Raw genomic sequence first — 11,641 nt, forward strand, 5'->3', positions numbered from 1 at the left:
CTCCACCTTCCACACCAGAAAAAACTCTAAACAACAGCAAGGCACCCACTCAAGCCCTATAAGAAAAGGCAGGTGTGAAAGTCAGAGATGCAGTCCTGGGTGTGTCTGCTTCCCAGTAACACAGACAGACTTGACCAAAACAATGATGGAGAGATACAGCTACTGTCCTTTTCAAAAACATTCCCAGAAAAGGTGAAACACAACTGCTGTAGAGATGCCCGTTGGCACTTCTCACAAGTCAAATCCCATTGCACAAAATAAATCACAATCAATTGTAAAACATTCTCCAAGTTGATGAATTTTTAACAGAAAATTTTATTTCAATAAATATTTTGCCCTCCAAGTGACAACTACAATTTCAGGGAGGTAAAAGTATAACCTAGAAGTAATTTAGAATTCTTCCACTTTTCAATTTTGCCTGAGTGAAGAATACAGTTTGGGCCTGAAGTCTGCTAAGAGACTGCACCGCAGTGACACGCGTAGAAAGTCAAAAGGACACATGGAAAGCAGTGCGTTTGGTGCACGCACACAGCCATGTGCACGCACATGTGTGGGTAGAACGTATCTGCACATACACGTGTAAAATAATAGGACTCACACAAGTTTCATTTCTCTTTCAACCCTTCTGGGCTCCCAGAATTCTAGCATACCAAGGATTTACACATAAACTTCGTCATACATTGAATCATTTGGTTTACACTTTCTTTACAAAGTGATATCCTAAATGGGTAGAGCAGCTTGTCTTAAATAACAAGGTTAGAATTCTGAGAGGCAAGGAAAGATGTGCAAGCTTTCCGCTGAAAGAAATTTGCAACGAGACACAAATACCACTGCAGAGGCTTTGAAAATGGCAGACATTGATAACAGAGCTATCGGTCAGTGTTAGCAACTGCAAAATCATGACTTTACCACCACCCAAGCCAGAAAGGCCCAAAGCACCACCACGAAAATTAATCCTGTGTCCGAACCTTTTCAAGACAAATTAAAAGGGTTGCTGTGTCCAAGCATGAAGAATGCAGGGACGTTTCTGTCAACCATTAGGCAAACAATGGCCTGGGGACTTGGGACATCAGGAATGTCCGTGCCATGTTGGTGCTTACTCGCAACAAACAGTGAAAAATCCTATATGCTCAAGGACAAGTTTCAGGATGTTCCACAAACTGACTCATTCCATGGAGAAAATCCAGAATTGACTCAGAAGTCCCATGGGAATGCAACTTTCCAGCTCTATGACAGACATTTTCTAGCTCTTCATTAAAAATAATCCAATTCCACTGACTTCAATAGGGCCATGGTAAAAAAACAAAAAAAAACAAAAAAAACACACAACGTGAAACTCCTATAAAGCAAGGAGTTGGTGTCGCCTGGTCAGAGAAATGAGCCACAGCAACCTCACACATACGATTCAATGTAAAGCAAATTAGTTCATCACTTTATTACATCTTAGTGCTTTCTTAAAATAAATACGGTAATATCATATCAAACATACAGTGAGAAATAAAGCCCACGTGTGAAAGTATGGTAACAGAAAGCTCACTCAGGATGTGTAACTCAGCACTTGAGAAATCATACAGCCTTTAGTTCCCTATTTACAGGACAGAGAGCGGCTGTGTTGAACACGATATATACAAAATCGCAAGAGACCGTCCTTTTCTTCAAAGGACTGAGGAAAGGGGAATAAGACCTGTAATTCCTTCTAGCCTTCTGTACCACGTTCCCGCCTTCCTTATGTACACGACTCACGTTTCTTATCTAAAATTATGTAACAGTTACACTTGTCTCTAACTTTTTCTCCCTATTGATCTTTAATTTTTTCTGCAGTTCGAGATAGATTCAAGTAACACTCCCAAGAAAATATGTGCAAAACTAATGTTAGTGGCTCCAGAATCTTCCGGCAGCTGGTCAGTCGCTGCAGTGTCTGGCAGCTGTGGCTGGCACGCACCTGCTCCCGGGAATGTCCGCTCCGCAGAAGCATCAACACCATTGGGACCAAGGCAGAAAGCACCCAAAGCCATCCACTTACTTGGAGTTCTGAAATAACTGCAAATAACCACTTGTTTTCAAATAGGCAACAAAACAAAACTATCCATCTACACGGAAAAGAGCATGCTCCTCTGAGAGCATGCAGCGCTTCCAGATGCAGAATCCAGACAGGACAAGCCGTGACCTAACAAAACCACTAAAGGGACTGTCAGCTTAAGTGCATCACCTTATGGGACAAACATGCTCAGAATGAAAAATATTCTACTTCACCAAAATCTGTCTTTATTACAGTGAACAAATCATTAAGAGTACTATCCGAAACTTAATTAATGATGGCTGCAGTTGGCTTGGCTTGCCTACTTTAAATGAAGCAAACATCAGCTCCTAGTGCCATTCCCCATCCTCATGACTGTGTGCCAGAAATAATCATCTTCACATTTGTAAACGTTATTTTAGCAGAAGACAGACTGCAGATTTCAGTGCTTTTAGTGAACCGGTATTTTCAGTAAACTCTTTCTGAGCAGCAAGGGATAAGAATTTTTTTTCAGAAATCTTAGAATTGAATATAAATGTTGGCAGTAGACACAATCAATAAGTATCATACAATTTCTCAAATGAAAAAGATTTCCCATTATGAATTCCTTTGCTATAGACATTCAAACACCCCAAGCCAAGATTGAGCCTCAGTCCTACAGTCACATGAGATTACAGCTGGCCAACATGAGGGTGTCAGGCAATGTGCAAGGGGGTGAGGTGAGAAGCGAGAAAGCAAAGTGGATCGCATCTAATCTACGCTGAAGGAGAACTTCAAGTAAGGGAGCTCCGTGGCCTGGGACCTCGCTGTGAACACCCTCCTCCGGGAGCCTCAGTGGTCAGTGGTGGCCACAGCAGTGCGAGCCACTGCAAAGGCGGCATCTACTCCCCCATCCTCGCCCTGCCTGGCATCCTCTGCGTGAGATGAGCGCTGAGAGAAGGGTTTTCTTCTGTTGTCTAGAAACGTCTTTGCAAAAGGTCTGTGACTTTGCACACTTCGTACCCAAATAGATGAAAACAATAAATAAGGACCCCGTGGCACCCTCTGGATGCCAGCCACGAGGGCGTCATTTACGAGTCTGGGTCACCCTTCGGACACCGGCTGCACCGGGGTCATTTACGAGTCTGGCCCTTCTTTGGCACCGCGGGCCGCTTGGGCTGCCACAGGTGGTTGTGGATTGTGAGCGCATCCACACTGACAGACATGGTTTTGGCTGGGATCAAGTTAAACTGTTTTCGGTCTGAGCTGTATTTATACAGCTTGTCGATCATTTTCTTGGTGATGTTCTTTGGCCCCGTGCCAGTGAGTTTGTAGATTTCCTCAGTGTCAGGATAGTAGCAGTAAAGTGCCCTGAACTGGCAGCCAGCATCACGAAACAGTATGATGTAGTGATTGGCGTCACACTTCTCCAGCTCCTGTGTGGAGAGAGAAAAGAGAAAGAGACAAACACTTCAAGGCCACTCCAATCGCCATGAGTTAGGCTCCCACAGCGGCTCAACCGGCACTGCTCCGTGGGAAGCTCCCCCACCTGTCACCTACAGCCTGCCTGTTGTAAACAATTATGGCAGACCCGTCCTAGAGCATTACGTGCCACTGAGACTTGACTTAAGAAGTCTAGGCAAGCAAGGGGAAAAAATGCTTTTACAATTAAGTGGAAAAGTCTATGAAAAGATGCTCATCATTAGCCACCAGAGAAATGCCAGTCAGAAAGAGACGCCGCGTCATGCCCACAAGGCGGCTGGAACCCAGAAACAGGGCGGCAATGAGTGCTGGCGAGCCACGGGGCTCGTTCACTGCGGGAGCACGCAGAGCACAGCAGCTGCTGTGAAAAACAACTTGGCCGCTCTCCAAACTGTCAGGCAGTTACCGTGGGACGCAGCAATTCCTCTCTCACGTATGTACTCAAGGGAAATGAAAACACACATCCACACAAAACACTGCATACAAATAACAGCACCATCCCTCACAGGCAAAAAGCAGAAACAAAAACATCACATGTACCCCCAAAAACATGTACATCTGTTCTGTATCGATAAAAAATGTTTTAAGTAGAATTAACCCAAGTGTGCATCAGCAGATGACGAGATGAACAGTACGGGGTCCGAGCATGCAATGGAGCATTACCCAGCTGTGAAAAGGAACGGAGTCCCAGTACACATTACACTGAGAAACCTCAGAGCATCATGCTAAGTGAAAGAAGTCCAACCCAAAAGGTCATATAAATTACGATTCCATTTATATAAATGCCCAGAACAGACAAATCCACGGAGACAGACAGCAGACTGGTAACTGCCAAGAGCTGGGGCGCAGGAAGACTAGGGGAGTGACTGTTCACGGGGGCGGAGTTTCTTTTTGTGAGGATGAAAATGTTCTGGAATCAGGCGGTGGTGATGGTTGTGCTATTCTATGAATGTACTAAAAACCAATGAATGGTATAGTTTAAAAGGGTAAATTTTACGGTACATGAATGATATCTCACAAAGCTGTTTGGGCCCAGCGCGGTGGCTCACACCTGTAATGCCAGCACTTTGGGAGGCTGAGGTGGGCGGATCACTTGAGGTCAGGAGTTCAAGACTAGCCTGGCCAGTATGGTGAAACCCCATCTCTACTAACAATACAAAAATTAGCCAGGCATGGTGGCACATGCCTGTAGTCCCAGCTACTCAGAGAATCACTTGAGCCTGGAGGGGCGGAGATTGCAGTGAGCTGAGGTCGCATCACCACACTCCAGCCTAGGCAACAGAGCGAGATTCCATCTCAAAAAAAAAGAAGAATCTGAAGTAAATATGACAAACCACTGATGCCTGTCGCAGTGTTTGCTGATTGTATTCTAAAGTTTAAAACCTATCTTCAAGTGTTTTGGTAACTTTTAAAAACAGACCCTCCACATGCCTGGGAATGGGAGCACATGGGTCTGCCCCAGCAGTTCTCCACATGTGGCCCAGGCGTCCTGAGGCCTTCCCAGGAATCTCAAGGTCAAACCCTTGACCTCGAAAGGCTACGACCTCATTGCCTCTCACGAGTGTGCGGCGGAACCTTCCCAAGATCCTGGGCCGTGTGGCTGTAATGGACGGAGGGCACGAGCGGCTGAGATGTCAGCCCTCTTATGTCAATGCCACTCTTCTATTTATTTGCCTTTAGAAAAGTTACTTTTCATAAATACACAATGTATCGGCATATAATGGGGCTTATTATTTTAAATAATATATATATTTTAAAAGAATCCAAAAGTGTATATATAATACTGATTTCAACCCTACAAACACTATGTTTAAATATGAACAGAATTAGATGCCAAAAAGAAAGCAACATTTAATTTGTAGGGGCAGTGGGACTGTGGGGAGTGGGGTTCATCTTATTTACTTATTGCTGCCTGTGCGGTAAGGAAGCATGTGGTGCCTACAGCTTACGTGGCACAGCTGAGATGGCTGCTGTCCTGCCTGCTGGGCGGCCCTCAGCGGGCGCCTGGGAACTTGCTATCTGCAGAGCTCCCAGTCACTCACTGGCTGACAGGAGGGCCTCCCTGAGTCTCAACTGCTGGTCCGCAACGCTAACGCTGGTTTCCTCCCAGGCATCAGGCACACTGCTGCACACTAGGCAAGGGGTGTGCCTCGTGACCAGCCCCCAGCGAGAGCTCAGGGCATCCAGTCTCAAAAGGGCTTTCCATGGCCCACAGGCTGCTGTGGATCTGCTGCTGGAAGAACGAGAACAGAGGGAGCTGCACAGGGTCTGGCCCTGCCTCTGTCTTCTCCCTCTTCACCCCGTGGCTCTGGCTCCCTCCACAGTGCTGGAATAAATCTAAGCCATGGGTCGACTCCACACTGAGGGCCACGAGTCCTTCCAGTGCATCTCCGCATGCAAGGTGATCCTGGGGGCCACTGATACAAGGGGCCAACCACCTCTCCATGTGGAAATCTAAGCAGGAAGGGCATGACCATGGCCACTTCCGTCCCCAGTCCCATGAGACCTGCCTAGGCTGGAGCCACTCTTAGTCTAGATGAGATCTTCACTACCAAGGAGAACACATCCGTTTTAAAGTGGGTCACAAATTCCGTATGTCACTTTAATTTTTACAACCAAACCAACTAAGGACCAGGGGTTAGTCTTAATTATTAAAATGCAGAATTTCTGGTGGGTGACAGACTGTTGCATAATTTTCATTCACAAGCTGTTGTATCCCAAGGTCAGCAACTTAAGGCCACACACGGGCCTGAATCTGGGGCGGGTTCCAGTGGCTCTGCCTCCTCTCCCCTGGAATTCCAGTCCTGCCCCTCAGGGGCCAGCCTAGACCCCACGCAGGACCCTCAGATTCCAGCTTCCAATCCCCTCCCTGGGCATGCACACTGTGTGCTCCGGAGTCCACACGCTCAGCAGGTGCATGCCTCCTCCCGCCCTCCCCGCTCCGTCCTCCCCACCCCACCACTCCGGCCCTGGCCCCCGTTCCTCACTCACCACCAGGCTGCCTCCCTGGCTTCCCTGCTGACTGCTCTGATCTACTGGGAAGGGCAGGTGGGTTCCTGGCTCTCCTCTGCCCATACCTGCATCCACTGTCTCACTCTGAGTAAAGCTGAGTCTTTCCTCAGCCCACAGAGGCCCCACACAGGGATGTAGCCTCTGAACCCCGCCCCGTCCTCCTGGGTGTTCCTCCAGCACAGGCTCGCTGCAGCCCCTGGACCTTGGCACGCCTCACTCCCACCTGCCTGGAACGGCCTTCCCTGAAATCTGCATCCTCCCTAGCAACTCTCGTTCATCAAAGATTTGGGGTGTTTTCTTGTAGAAGGAATGCTTAATTTATAAACATTTTTTACTTCACAGAAAAACAGGTTGAAATGTGATACTTGCCTCCAATATGGAATTTTTGTGGGGTTCATTCACTTTTCCAGCCAGGCAGCAATGGGATATGGCATTGTGAATAATCGGCTTGTTTGATTTGCTACTGGGCTCCTTAAAGAGCTTGGGACCTAAGAAACGAGGCCAGGATTGGCAAAATTATTATTTCAAGGCACGAACACGCACACACAAAAAAACCCAACGATGTCTTAGAAGCAAGCAATGGGTAGGCTGAATTACAGATATTTATGATTATTTAAAAATGGGAAGTAAGTCACTTAAAATTTATTCAAAACAATTTTAAGTTATAAACTTTTAGACAACTAAAGACGAAAGTAATCAATAATTTATCCCCTTTCTAAATTCAGTGTCTTAACTATAAAAAAAAGACAAAACCAGGAAAAAAACTTGTAAAAAGTCTAAAGTTCAAAGGCCCCAGGACAGACTCCTCAGTCACAGCAGCACCTCCAGTTCACCGTGCCCTGAGCCCACACCTGCTCCAAGGGCAGCTGGTGAGAGCCAAGCATTCCCACCACTCCTGGGCTCTGCCACTCCCGGGCTCTGCCGCCCCCAGGTCCGCTGCCCCCTACACAGCAGACAGCAAGGCATATGGCTAGGAGGGCAAGGCAGGACTAAGAGCTTCTACTAAACTACATGCCAATTTCAGCATCAAAGAGCTAACAATAGCTCTCTTTCACTAAATAAAACATCTTTGTTAGAAAAATACTTTTCAGACCAAAACAGAGAACAGACATTGAAAGAGCCACGCAAAGGCATGCGGCCATGCCCACAATGACCTCTAAGAAGGGCGAAGGCCGTCACCTGTGTACTCAGCCACCGAGGCCAAGGAAGACGCTGCCGATGCGGTCTCCCAGTCTCGGTCTGTGCTCCTGCTCGGGTTACGGCTCAGTATGGGCAGGGCTTCCATCGATTCCACTCTGCGGGCAGAAACAGACAAGAGACAGGCAGGTGAAGCGCTGGTTTCCTCTCACCACCGCTGGCAAGGGGCCGGCCCGCAACAAGGACAGGAAGCACATCAGCAGGGGAGGAGGCTTCCAGTGACGGTGAGGGCTTGAGTCGCCACAACCCCCACACAGTACAGACACTCTGAGCAAAATACAAAAGCAAACACTTCAGGTACTAGGGAGTGATGAGGACAGAGGGGAGTCAGTCCTTCAACGAAGGGGTTCACCTCCACGCAGCCCTTGCTCGAGGCACCACCCCCTTGAGCAGGGCACAGGCACAGAACAGGGCACAGTGCTGCAGGCTCAGGAAGCCAGAGGATGAAGTTTGGACCACTTGTGCTGCTGCCCAGCCAGGGATGAAGCCTAGGGAAGGAGGGGCCACAGTGGGCCGAGTCTGAAAACCTGGGCCCCAGTGACTCTGATCCCTGGAAGGCCTGAGCTCCACCCTGCAGGGAGTCTCCACTGAGCACCAAAGATGCCAAAAGGCTGAACACAGCTGCTCAGAGATGTCGGCTGCTGCTCTCACAAAGCAGGCAGACAGTGCTGGAGTCTGAATCCAGCCACGGTAATTGACCACCAGAACAAAAACCCAAACAGAATCTGCAGTCCCTCGGAGGGATCCGCCACAAAGCCCAGAGACAACAAGGAGCCACGAGTCGGGTGAAGAGACAAGAAAACATGGTCCACAGGTGCAGACAGAACAGGGGCCACACGGTGTGCACATAAAAATAAAGGGACACATGGGCGGGGGAGGCCCTTGCTCCCACGGGAGCTGACAGCACACGTGGAGGAAGCAGTGAGCAGGAGCTCCACAGTGATCACTAAAGTCCTTGTGGACAGTTCCGTGAGGTCCAGACCAGTCCCCAGCCTCTCTCCCGAAGTTACTTCCCCACCACAGGAGCAGTCCTGGGGCCCACCTGAGAGGCTGCGTTGAGAAAGACACACGCTCACTTCTGGGCTGCTCAGTCAGAAGCGTGAGGCCCCAGTCTCATCACAGGAAACCGAAACTGAGAGGCAGCCAGAAGGATAACTGACCTGTGGTTACCAAAAGTCAAGGTCCAGAAAGGCACAGAAAGGCTAAGGAACTGCTCTGGATGGAAGGAGACTAAAGGGACATGGCATTTCAAGGCCATTCGTCACCCCAAACCAGATCCTAGACTAGGGAACACCACGGTTGTCAGGGACACTCTTGAGACAACTGAGGACAGCTGAATGGGGACCGCAAATTGGATGAAAGTGCTGGCTTGGTAACTGATTACACGAGAAAACTTCCTCGTTCCAGGAAATACACACTGAAGTATTAAAGCAAAAAAGGCCCAACATCTCCAACGGAGTGGTTTTTTTCTGTTTGGTTTTCGGCAGCATCACACTGTTGCCCAGGCTGGAGTGCAGTAGTGTGAGCATAGCTCACTGCAGCCTCAACTTCCTGGGCTCAAGTGATGCTACCACCTCAGCTTCCTAAGTAGCTGGGACTATAGGTACATGCCACCACACCCAGCTAACTTTTTTTGTATTTTTTGTAGAGATGGGGGTCTCACTCTGTTGTGCAGGCTGGTCTGGGACTCCAGGGCCTAAGTGATCCTCCTGCCTCAGCCTCCAAAAGTGCTGGAATCATGGGGGTAAGCCACCATGCTTGGACTCCAAGGGACTCATAATGATGAAGAAGCAGGCGTGCATGTGTGGGGTGGGGGAAAGGGGAGGGTGATAAGGCAAAGACTGCCAAGTTTAACCAGTTGGGGAGCTCGTGTGAAGGGCACTGGAATTCCTGATGACATTATTGCAACTGTTCTGTAAATGTGAAATTCTATCAAAACTAAAGTTACAAAAGCCTTTCTCATTGTTTTTAATCAGGAAGTCCCACCCTGGCCCCCGCCCACCCCCCTCACCAACGTGCTCCAGCCTCGGGCCTGTGGCCGTCTCCAGTCCCTTACCGCTGAGAGGGTGTGCCCCCAGAATGAACGCTCTCGGGTTCTGTCGTTGCCGCAGAGGCCAAGGACAGGCTGGAGCCTGACTGAGTCCGGCTCAAGTTATCAGCTGCCAGAGACAGAAACAGATGATGGTTCATGAACAGATTCCGACAGACACGTTCCTGTCCTCTGTACCTTTACCCCTCACCTGGCTCTGCAGAGCTCGGCCAGAGAGGCCACGACCCCACCCCGCCCCAGGGAGCCAGGCTGTGCCTGGATGTGCCGCACATCTCAGAGCCTCTGGTCTCAACACTGTCATCCGTGAAACGGGGAAAATCATCCCCACCCTTCCTGCCTCACACCACTCTTGACAAAACTGCAATGAGCTGAAGAACATGAGGCCGCCGCCCACGGAAGGAAGCGCTGCCCGCGTGAGGGCCAGGGCCGCTTACGGGTGGAGGAGCACTTGGTGCCGGAGTCGCTGCACGACTCTTCCCGGTGCACCGACTTCGGCCGCGGCTTCTTCGGCTTTGACTTGGGCTTGCCGAGCCCCTGCTCCTCTAGGATCTGCTGCTGCTTCCTCCGCAGGTACTCCTGCTTGATGAGCTCGCGCCGCGCCTTCTCCTCCTCCTTCCGGACCCGGTCTTCCTCAGCTTTGCGCCTGAGAGAAACACAGGCCCAGACACTGCTCGGTCACCGGGCTTCTTCTACCACGCCTGCGCCGCGGCGCTCTGTCCAGGCGCGTTTCTCGGGTTCTCCCCGGCCGCTGGGACCAAGGGTGGCCAGCCTCCACAAGCGGGCACAGAGGCTGCAAGGGCAGTCCTGCAGATGAGCCACCAGGCCACACAGCCTCACTGGCCACCGGCAACGCACATCCTCACTGCAGATCAGCAGGGGCCGTGAAAGTTCAGGGAGGCCACCCATGGGAGGAGTACGACCCTCAGAGGCACTCACTGCCATGGTCCATGGCCAGTGCCAGGAACGGGACGGGGGCCGCCAGGGACCCACCAGGCTCCTGCCCAGTCTGCTTTCCGCCGCCGCGGGAGGCTTACCGGGCTTCATCACGCTTGAGCTCCACCTCCGCTTCCAGCTGCTGCTTGCGCACACGGGCCTCCTCGGCCTTGCGCTGCTGCTTCAGGAGGAAGGCCGCCCGCTTTTTGGCGAGCTCATCTTCAGCTTTCTGTTCGTCCTGCAAGACAGAAGCCACACAGAGCATGACAGGAACCCCCTCAGACGCCCGACACGGCCGCACTCGACCCAGCAGCCAACTGTCACTACACCTTTAAAAGTTTAACGCATAAAGACTTCTACACGTTTCTGTAACCGTTACAGACTCTAAAATACGAATGAAGACAAACCAGTGCATTTCAAAGGCGCTCCGCATCAACCCAACTTTCCAAACATCGCATGTGAGATCCAGTTTGCCTTAAAAAGTACACGTATATTTCCAAAATAAGAGCGAGGCTGGGCACAGTGGCTCATTCCTGTAATCCTAGCACTTTGGGAGGCTGAAGTGGGTGAATCACTTGAGGTCAGGAGCTCGAGACCAGCCTGCCCAACATGGCGAAACCCTGTCTCTACTAAAAATACAAAAATTGGCTAGGTGGGGTGGCTCACACCTGTAATCCTAGCACTTTGGGAGGCCAAGGAGTGTGGATCACCTGAGGTCAGGAGTTCAAGACCAGTCTGGCCAACACGGCGAAACCCTGTCTCTACTAAAAATACAAAAATTGGCTAGGTGGGGTGGCTCACACCTGTAATCCCAGCACTTTGGGAGGCCGAGGTGGGTGGATCACTTGAGGTCAGGAGTTTGAGACCAGCCTGTCCAACAGGGTGAAACCCTGTCTCTACTAAAAATACAAAAATTAGCTGGGTGTGGTGGCCTGTGCCTGTAGTCCTCCCTACTTGGGAGACTGAGGCAT

General features: G+C 50.1%; 1 protein-coding gene across 3 annotated transcripts in view; it reads right to left on the reverse strand.

Moving 5' to 3' along the window:
- Positions 1-295: 295 nt before the first annotated feature.
- The window catches only part of CAMSAP1 (calmodulin regulated spectrin-associated protein 1), a 73,107-nt gene continuing 61,761 nt past the window's right edge, over positions 296-11,641 (reverse strand). For all 3 annotated transcript variants that reach the window (XM_011985066.1, XM_011985064.1, XM_011985067.1), the window contains 6 exons: positions 10,772-10,908; positions 10,172-10,380; positions 9,744-9,846; positions 7,670-7,785; positions 6,860-6,978; positions 296-3,432 (listed from right to left, as the gene is read on the reverse strand). In XM_011985066.1, coding sequence (XP_011840456.1) covers positions 3,130-3,432; positions 6,860-6,978; positions 7,670-7,785; positions 9,744-9,846; positions 10,172-10,380; positions 10,772-10,908 — 987 coding nt within the window. In that variant the 3' untranslated portion in view covers positions 296-3,129. The remainder of the gene's footprint in view (positions 3,433-6,859; positions 6,979-7,669; positions 7,786-9,743; positions 9,847-10,171; positions 10,381-10,771; positions 10,909-11,641) is intronic.

The sequence above is a fragment of the Mandrillus leucophaeus genome, unplaced genomic scaffold, assembly GCF_000951045.1.
Source record: "Mandrillus leucophaeus isolate KB7577 unplaced genomic scaffold, Mleu.le_1.0 Scaffold28, whole genome shotgun sequence".
Taxonomy (NCBI): domain Eukaryota; kingdom Metazoa; phylum Chordata; class Mammalia; order Primates; family Cercopithecidae; genus Mandrillus; species Mandrillus leucophaeus.